This window comes from Oncorhynchus mykiss, chromosome 16 (genome assembly GCF_013265735.2).
Source record: "Oncorhynchus mykiss isolate Arlee chromosome 16, USDA_OmykA_1.1, whole genome shotgun sequence".
Taxonomy (NCBI): domain Eukaryota; kingdom Metazoa; phylum Chordata; class Actinopteri; order Salmoniformes; family Salmonidae; genus Oncorhynchus; species Oncorhynchus mykiss.
This window is the reverse complement of record NC_048580.1, coordinates 56899141-56909022: the sequence shown is the minus strand read 5'-3', so window position 1 is coordinate 56909022 and position 9882 is coordinate 56899141. Positions and strand designations below refer to the sequence as shown.

Below are 9882 nucleotides of genomic sequence, written 5' to 3'. Positions count from 1 at the left end.
CTCTAAACTTTCAGCTCATACAAGGAGAAGACTGATCAGAGATGCAGCCAAGAGGCCCATGATCACTCTGGATGAACTGCAGAGATCTACAGCTGAGGTGGGAGACTCTGTCCATAGGACAACAATCATTTGTATATTGCACAAATCTGGCCTTTATGGAAGAGTGGCAAGAAGAAAGCCATTTCTTAAAGATATCCATAAAAAGTGTTGTTTAAAGTTTGCCACAAGCCACCTGGGAGACACACCAAACATGTGGAAGAAGGTGCTCTGGTCAGATGAAACCAAAAATTGAACTTTTTGGCAACAATGCAAAACGTTATGTTTGGCGTAAAAGCAACACAGCTGAACACACCATCCCCACTGTCAAACATGGTGGTGGCAGCATCATGGTTTGGGCCTGCTTTTCTTCAGCAGGGACAGGGAAGATGGTTAAAATTGATGGGAAGATGGATGGAGCCAAATACAGGACCATTCTGGAAGAAAACCTGATGGAGTCTGCAAAAGACCTGAGACTGGGACGGAGATTTGTCTTCCAACAAGACAATGATCCAAAACATAAAGCAAAATCTACAATGGAATGGTTCAAAAATAAACATATCCAGGTGTTAGAATGGCCAAGTCAAAGTCCAGACCTGAATCCAATCGAGAATCTGTGGAAAGAACTGAAAACTGCTGTTCACAAATGCTCTCCATCCAACCTCACTGAGCTCGAGCTGTTTTGCAAGGAGGAATGGGAAAAAATGTCAGTCTCTCGATGTGCAAAACTGATAGAGACATACCCCAAGCGACTTACAGCTGTAATCGCAGCAAAAGGTGGCGCTACAAAGTATTAACTTAAGGGGGCTGAATAATTTTGCACGCCCAATTTTTCAGTTTTTGATTTGTTCAAAAAGTTTGAAATATCCAATAAATGTCGTTCCACTTCATGATTGTGTCCCACTTGTTGTTGATTCTTCACAAAAAAATACAGTTTTATATCTTTATGTTTGAAGCCTGAAATGTGGCAAAAGGTCGCAAAGTTCAAGGGGGCCGAATACTTTCGCAAGGCACTGTATGTCATTGATATGGTTAATTAAAGGCCATTGCTACCATATTCACATTCCTATCTATTAATCTCCTCATTAAAACAGAATTCCATTAAAGGCATGCAATATGAAGTACTTTCCACAGAATCCGCAGCAGCCATCACGCTGAGGACCTGCTTTACTCGTGTGTGTGTGTGTGTGTGTGTGTGTGTGTGTGTGTGTGTGTGTGTGTGTGTACTTAAAAAACAATCATAATACCCAAATATCTATAGTGATAGTCATTTGCATCATTACATTTTTGTTAATATAATTTTCATGCCATGTGTATCATCTCAATCATGCATCTCCACTCTTATTTGCATGCAAAAAAAAAATCTATAATGCAGATAATAATAATAAACTATCTAGGAGGAAAAAAATATTGGGGAAAAAACAAACAACTCATAGAGTATTACAATAATAAGTGAATTGATTCACAAGATACATCTCCAGCGGCTATAACGCAAAAACAACTTAAATTCATCCTGTATAAATACAGCATTGTAATCATTTCATTAGGGAAAATAGGTTCTAAAATTCCTGTTATAAAACAGATTATCTTGCCTCTGCCAATACTTTACACCAATTTATTTATAATGGAGTGTGTGCATCTGCAGTGTACTACAAAACCTTGCCTATGTAGTGTTTTAAAAATATGTATAAAATACTTTATTAATCCAACCGTTACAAACAAAGATTCTGTCCCATGTGGTGCTACACTGACTTCCTCCGGCAGCAGGGGTACTCCCTGAAGTGCCCAAGCGAGAGTGTGCTCCCTGGGGACGAGAGTCCTGTGTTGTCTCTGGGGCTCCAGCTCTGGATCCTGTAAGAGATGGAGTTGCTGTAGACCGAGTTAATGTTGCACCCAGGGTGCTCCCTGTGGGAAGGCAGGGGGCTCTCACACACCTCCAGACGGTAGCACATACAGGAACACAAGGAGCCCAGGGGAGACTCTGGCCTTCGTCTGCCAGTGCCATGCAGCTGTAAATGCAGCCTCTGCCTGCAGGGGGCACCCCTGGCCCTGTCCCTATCCTCCTGCTCCTCTGCTGGGGAGGAGATGAGGTTCGTGCGGCTAGTGCCCTCCTCCATGGGCAGGGAAAGATTGATGTGACTGCGGCTCTGCCCCATCCTGTCCCTCTCCCTGACCCTAAGCACTCCTCTGCCTTTCCCTGGTCCTCCTCCTCCTCCATGGAGCCCCATGGTCAGCAGGCCCCTCTCCCTCTTGATGGAGGCCCTCTCCTGGGCGTCCCTCTTCTCGTCCTCTGTGTTCATGGTGAGGAAGCGCAGCACTACCAGGTTGAGGAAGGCTCCTATCACTGTCAGTCCAACCAGGATGTACATGAAGCTGAAGGCCACATAGGGTGTCTTCTCCTGGAGGTCCTCCTTCTTCTGCAGGGCCACAAAGTCCCCAAACCCAATGGTGGTGAGCGTGATAAAGCAGTAGTAGTAGGCATGGAAGAAGGTCCAGGCCTCATAGTGGGAGAAGGCTGCTGCCCCAACACACAGGGTGCCGATGCAGGACAGGAAGCCCACCAAGACCATGTTCTCCATGGACACCTCAGTCCTTCGTAACCCTAGGCACTGCTTGACCCTGCGCAGGAGATAGCAGACAAACGTGTTCATCCTCTCGCCCAGGCTCTGGAACATGACCAGGGTGAGTGGGATGCCCAACACGGCATAGAACATGCAAAAGACCTTCCCTGAATCTGTGCCTGGAGCTGCATGGCCATAGCCTGTGGAGATAGATGGCCACCCAGAGGAACACCGTTACTCTTTACTGTGTGTTATTGTAGACTAATAATGATGCTGTTGAAGCCAATGGTTAAGGGATGCCGAGAATAAGTAATAACATGCTACGATATTCGGTATAGATGTGCACTGTATTAAATTAGACTTTACAATAGGCAAATGGCTGACTCTTCTGTACAGTAGCCTATTTGCCGATGCAGAACACTGCAGAGACACTGTATTATAAAACCATTTCCTGACACCTGTAACACTTAAACTCAGCCATGAGAAAAGTAGCCTAAGGGAAGCTAGCAAAACTTGCCAATGGTGGTGATGACCGTGATGGCAAAGTAAAAAGACCCGGCGAATTTCCACTGTCTCCCGGCGCGGTGGGGATCCGCTTGCAGCATCACCCGCTCGATCTCCCGGTAGTCGTCCTCGGAGAAGCGGTACTTCTTCTTCATCTCAGTGCGCTTCAGCTCAAGGATGCGTCGGCGGGAGCTCTCCGTCTCGGATTCCAGTGCGTCGAACACCGCAGCGCCCACCAGCAGGTAGGAGAACATGCAGAGGATAAGAGACAGGGTCCGCACATTTTGCTTCTTCATCTTCAAGCCCCCAGGGCGGAGAAACTCTTACAGGTGGGAGTGGTGCTCACTGTGGTTTAGCTCTCGCCTCTCTGGCTGTGGCGTAGAATCAATCCAACAGCAGGTGTAGCGTGGGGAGGAGGTGCACACAGATAAAATAGGAAGTGTATGGAAGGTTTCAAATGTAGGCAACGTTGGGTTCTTTTCCCCTTCCAAAAAAACGTGCGTTTACATTTCGATTATTCCCTCAATAAACATTTCCAGCACTGAGTCTGTACAGTTTCTAAAAATGTTCAATCACCATATCTTCCATGTATATTGTAGAATGTAGAGAGAGAATCATTGTCCTCGAGATGATTGAGATCCAACGCATTCTGTCCAAAAGATACGTTCCTCCAGCGTTTGCATCTAGTTTGTGCATGCGTGATATGAGAGCCTATAGGCTAGATTAAAAAATGTCTGACTTTATTATTCTACAAAATGCATAGGTTACTGTTGCGCCTGGTTTTCTATTGGAGTATCCAAACCTACTCACATTCAACAAGTGTCCCAACACAACCCTATAAGCCCACATAATAAAACATTACGTAAATCCCCAAGCGCCCACGGAATGTAAAAAAGCGAAGTCAATGCGCGACCACATGGCCGCTCTCTCTCTCTTATCACTCAATATTGACAGAGTGCTGACTCTCCGAATAAAAACATTCAGCATCGTGGATAGCGACTAGCGGAGGCGAGCATTGGCGACCTGCGCATTGGAACTCCTTTCTTCAAATCAAATCAAATGTTATTGGTCACATACACATGGTTAGCAGATGGTAATGGGAGTGTAGCGAAATGCTCGTGCTTGTAGTTCCGACCGTGAAGTAATATCTAACAAGTAATCTAACAATTCCCCAACAACTAACTAATACACACATCTGCTCAGGCTGAATGAGAATATGTACATATACAGATGTCCCGAGCGGCCCAGGCAAGGTGCAATAGATGGTATAAAACACAGTATGATATGAGTAATGTAAGATATGTAGACATTATTAAAGTGGCATTATTTAAAGTGGTATTGTTAAAGTGACTATTTATTAGTGGCCAGTGATTGGGTCTGTTTAGCAGTCTGATGGCCTTGAGACTGAAAAACAGTTTCTGTCTCTTGGTCCCAGCTTTGATGCACCTGTACTGACCTCGCCTTCTGGATGGTAGCGGTGTGAACAGGCAGTGACTATGGTGGTTGTTGTCCTTTAATCATTTTGGCCTTTCTGTGACATCGGGTGCTGTAGGTGTCATGGAGGGCAGGTAGTTTGCGTTGTGCAGACCGCAACACCCTCTGGAGAGCATTGCGGTTGAGGCAGGTGCAGTTGCCATACCAGGCTGTGATACAGCCCGACAGGATGCTCTCAATTGTGCATCTTTTATTTTATTTTTATTTTTATTTCACCTTTATTTAACCAGGTAAGCTAGTTGAGAACAAGTTCTCATTTACAACTGCGACCTGGCCAAGATCAAGCAAAAGCAGTGCGACACAAACAACAACACAGAGTTACACATGGAATAAACAAGTGTACAGTCAATAACACAATAGAAAAAAAAATTAAGTCTATAGACAGTGTGTGCAAATGGCGTGAAGAGGTAAGGCAATAAATAGGCCATAGTGGCAAAGTAATTACAATTGAGCAAATTAACACTGGAGTGATAGATGAGCAGATGTTGATGTGCAAGTAGAAATACTGGTGTGCAAAAGAGCAGAAAAGTAAATAAAAACAATATGGGGATGAGGTAGGTAGATTGGGTGGGCTATTTACAGATGAGCTATGCACAACTGCAGAGATTGGTTAGCTGCTCAGATAGCTGATGTTTCAAGTTAGTGAGGGAAATATAAAGTCTCCTGCTTCAGCAATTTTTGCAATTCGTTCCAGTCATTGGTCAAGGAGGTGTTGGCTTTGGGGATGACCAGTGAGATATACCTGCTAGAACACGTGCTACGGGTGGGTGTTGTTATCGTGACCAGTGAGCTGAGATAAGGCAGAGCTTTACCTAGCATGGACTTATAGATGATCTGGAGCCAGTGGGTGTCACGACTCCTACCGAAGGACTCCACCTGTTCGGGTGGAAGGAAGGAGTGTTGTATGGCATTGAAGCTCATTAGGATGTATACAGAGCCAGATGTATACAGAATGGTGTCGTCTTCGTAGAGGTGGATCAAGGAATCACCCGCAGCATCGTTGATATGTACTGAGAAAAGAGTCTGCCCAAGAATTGAACCCTGTGGCACCCCCATAGAGACTGCCAGAGGTCTGGACAACAGGTCCTCAGATTTGACCCACTGAACTCTGTCTGAGAAGTAGTTGGTGAACCACGCGAGATAGTCATTTGAGAAACCAAGGCTGTTGAGTCTGCCGATAAGAATACGGTAATTGACAGAGTCGAAAGCCTTGGCCAGGTCAATGAAGACGGCTGCACAGTACTGTCTTTTATCGATGGCGGTTATGATATCGTTTAGTACCTTGAGCATGGCTGAGGTGCACCAGTGACCAGCTCGAAAACCAGATTGCAGAGCGGAGAAGGTACGGTGGGATTCAAAAAAGTTTGTCTGTAAAAGTTTGTCAGGGTTTTTGAGTGACAAGACAAATGTCTTCAGCCTCCTGAGGTTGAAGAGGCATTGTTGCGCCTTCTTCACCACACTGGGGTGAAGAAGGCGCAATGTTTTGTTGATGTTGAGTGAGAGAGTGTGGTGTCAGGAAAACAACCTGAGTGCCCTCACCTCCTCCCTGTAGGCTGTCTCGTCATTGTTGGTAATCAAGCCCACTACTGTTGTGCCGTCTGTTGTGTCGTCTGCAAACTTGATGATTGAGTTGGAGGCGTGCATGGCCACGCAGTCATGGGTGAAGATGGGAGTACAGGCTCAGACAAGCCTCCCCCAGGTGGTGAAGGTAGGAAACAACATCTCCACTTCGCTGACCTTCAACTTTGACGGGCCTCCCCCAGGTGGTGAAGGTAGGAAACAACATCTCCACTTCACTGACCCTCAACACTGGGGGCCCCACAACACTGGAGGCCCGTCAAAGTCCAAGACCCAATTGCACAGGGCGGGGTTGAGACCCAGGGCCTCCAGCTTGATGATGAGCTTGGAGGGTACTATGGTGTTGAATGCTAAGCTGTGTTTAGTTTGTCTGGAAGCGTGACGTCGGTGTCCGTGATGTGGCTGGTTTTCATTTTGTAGTCTGTGATTTCCTGTACACCCTGCAACATACATCTCGTCTGAGCCATTGAATTGCGACTCCATTTTGTCCCTGTACTGGCAGTTCACTTGATTGATTGCCTTGCGGAGGGAATAACTACCCTGTTTATATTCAGTCATATTCCCAGACCTCTTTCCATGGTTAAATGCGGTGGTTCGCTCTTTCAGTTTTGCGCGAATGCCGTCATCCATCCATCCATCCACGGTTTATGGTTAGGGTAGGTTTCAACATCTCCAATGCACTTCCTTATAAACTCACCCACCTAGTCAGCGTATAGACCGATGATGTTCTCTGAGGCTGACAATAAATGCAGCCTCAGGATATATTGTTTCCAGTTTACATAGAGTGAAATTCCTTGAGGGCCGTTTTGGTGTCTGCTTGAGGGGGAATGTACACAGCTGTGATGATAACTGATGAGAATTCTCTTGGGAAGTAATATGGCCTGCATTTGATTGTAAGGAATTCTAGGTCGGGTGAGCAGAAGGACTTGAGTTCCTGTATATGATTACACCATGAGTTATTAATCATGAAGCATACACCCCCGCCCTTCCTCTTCCCAGAGAGGTGCTTATTTCTGTCGGCGCGATGCATGGAGAAACCCGGTGGCTTAACTGATTCAGACAACATATCCCGAGAGAGCCATGTTTCCGTGAAACAGGATGTTACAATCTCTGTCTCTCTGGAAGGCCACTCTTGCTCGAATTTTGTCTACCTTGTTGTCAAGAGACTGGGCATTGGCAAGTAGTATACTCTGGAGCGGTGGGCGATGTGCACGTCTTCGGAGCCTGACCAGGAGGCCGCTCCTTCTGCCCCTCTGCGGTGCTGTTGTTTTGGGTCGGCTTCTGGGATTAGATCCATTGTCCTGGGTGGTGGTCCAAACAGAGGATCCTCTTCGGGAAAGTCTTATTCCTGGTCGTAATGTTGGTAAGTTGACGTCTCTCTTATATCCAATAGTTCTTCCCGGCTGTCTAAACTAGTCTAAACCAAATTCAGTTGATAAACTCCTAAAAGAACACATTTCATAACCCCATTTTGTAATTTGCGACCCACTTGACTACATGGAGAACATGGACGTAGAGAGGCTGGTGTTAACAAAACTACCTATTCATCTAGTCTTCAACTCCCATCCCTGGTAGAGGAGCTGGTGAGAAAACAGGTGGCTTTTCCACTTGCACTGCTTTGATTGCCTTGCTTTGTGAAGCGTGTGCGCGGGAAAGGCTGACACTCTGATAATGTAGGCCCATTATTCCAAGTGAGGAGCGGCCCCACTGGCACAGATAACTCTTTATGAGGCGCACTTTGTAGCCTACCTGGTGGATCGATGTGATGCCCGCATCTATAGACTGTGGGTCAGCTGTGATCAGGGTAAGAAAACAGTACATTGGTTATTGAAGTAGGAGAACCAGCTTTTAAGGTTTACTAGCAACATTGTGTTACTTTTCTCATTGCTTTCTATAACTTTGCTATATAGTGTACTAATAACCAAATATTGACTATTCAGTTAAGTCAGCAGTCACCAGGGAAGCATAATTAATATCCCTGTGCCATTTTTATATATTTTATAGCCATGTGATCCCTTCCCACCCACACACTCAGCTCAATAAGAGACAAATTAAAACACACTGTGTTTGTTCCCAGAAAAAAATGTTCAAGAAGGCAGATGCTCTATCATTTCGTTACAGGCAACATGCTGGGTATTTTAGTGCAGTCATTCCAGAACTTGCAGCGTTTATGTGCCAATAGGTTTGATTTCATGAGATGACTATGTAATAGGCTTATTTCATTAAATGGGCACACATGTTATTTAGCCTAAAGATAAACAGGTTGGACTTTGTGTGTTCAGTTGGATAAAGGACTTGTTTGGCTCAAGCCCAGAAGAAATGACAGTTTAGAGACTATCAAAGAGCTATGCCAAGCCTATCTGAGACCATTTCCATTCTACACCATCACCCCTGAAATCCCTACCAAAGCCACACAATCCTCCCCAGTATCAAACTGCATCAGTGACTCCTCTCTTCTCCAACGGTGAATTTGGTCAACATTCTCATGCATAGCCTAATGGCTGTGGTGTATGGGAGTTACATGCTGATGGGATGTCCCTGCAATACATTTTGATACATAATGGCTACTGTACCAAAATCTAATTCATTAATATTTGAAATAGGCTATACTCATAATTATAAACTGGGTGGTGCGTCACCCCTGGAGGGGGTGCGTCACCTGAGTGGGCGCCCCCCCCCCCCCCCCTCCCCCTTAAGTTGTGCCGTGGCGGAGGTCTTTGTGGGCTATACTCAGCCTTGTCTCAGGATGGTATGTTGGTGGTTGAAGATATCCCTCTAGTGGTGTGGGGGCTGTGCTTTGGCAAAGTGGGTGGGGTTATATCCTTCCTGTTTGGCCCTGTCCGGGGGTGTCCTCGGAGTGGGCCACAGTGTCTCCTGACCCCTCCTGTCTCAGCCTCCAGTATTTATGCTGCAGTAGTTTATGTGTCGGGGGGCTAGGGTCAGTTTGTTATATCTGGAGTACTTCTCCTGTCCTATTCGGTGTCCTGTGTGAATCTAAGTGTGCGTTCTCTAATTCTCTCCTTCTCTCTTTCTCTCTCTCGGAGGACCTGAGCCCTAGGACCATGCCCCAGGACTACCTGACATGATGACTCCTTGCTGTCCCCAGTCCACCTGGCTGTGCTGCTGCTCCAGTTTCAACTGTTCTGCCTTATTATTATTTGACCATGCTGATCATTTATGAACATTTGAACATCTTGGCCATGTTCTGTTATAATCTCCACCCGGCACAGCCAGAAGAGGACTGGCCATCCCACATATGCTCTCTCTAATTCTCTCTTTCTTTCTCTCTCTCGGAGGACCTGAGCCCTAGGACCATGCCCCAGGAATACCTGACATGATGACTCCTTGCTGTCCCCAGTCCACCTGACTGTGCTGCTGCTCCAGTTTCAACTATTCTGCCTTATTATTATTCGACCATGCTGGTCATTTATGAACATTTGAACATCTTGACCATGTTTTGTTATAATCTCCACCCGGCACAGCCAGAAGAGGACTGGCCACCCCACATAGCCTGGTTCCTCTCTAGGTTTCTTCCTAGGTTTTGGCCTTTCTAGGGAGTTTTTCCTAGCCACCGTGCTTCTTCACCTGCATTGCTTGCTGTTTGGGGTTTTAGGCTGGGTTTCTGTACAGCACTTTGAGATATCAGCTGATGTACGAAGGGCTATATAAAATAAATTTGATTGATTGATTGATTGGTGGTTCGAGCCCT

At 46.0% G+C, this 9882-nt stretch overlaps 1 protein-coding gene across 1 annotated transcript; it reads right to left on the bottom strand.

Moving 5' to 3' along the window:
* Positions 1-1288: 1288 nt before the first annotated feature.
* On the bottom strand, positions 1289-4080 carry LOC110492387 (potassium channel subfamily K member 15-like). The gene is made up of 2 exons (XM_021566656.2): positions 3115-4080; positions 1289-2797 (listed from the first exon to the last, which is right to left on the bottom strand). The coding sequence occupies exons 1-2, from the start codon at positions 3395-3397 to the stop codon at positions 1779-1781; spliced, it is 1302 nt and encodes a 433-aa protein (XP_021422331.2). The 5' UTR covers positions 3398-4080; the 3' UTR covers positions 1289-1778.
* Positions 4081-9882: the final 5802 nt, after the last annotated feature.

Bases quoted from the DNA above. Each gene is read 5' to 3' on its own strand.
- LOC110492387 (XM_021566656.2), bottom strand. From the start codon at position 3,397: ATGAAGAAGCAAAATGTGCGGACCCTGTCTCTTATCCTCTGCATGTTC. The intron at 2,798-3,114 runs GCAAGTTTTGCT...CTATCTCCACAG, and splicing joins CACGGTCATCACCACCATTG to GCTATGGCCATGCAGCTCCA.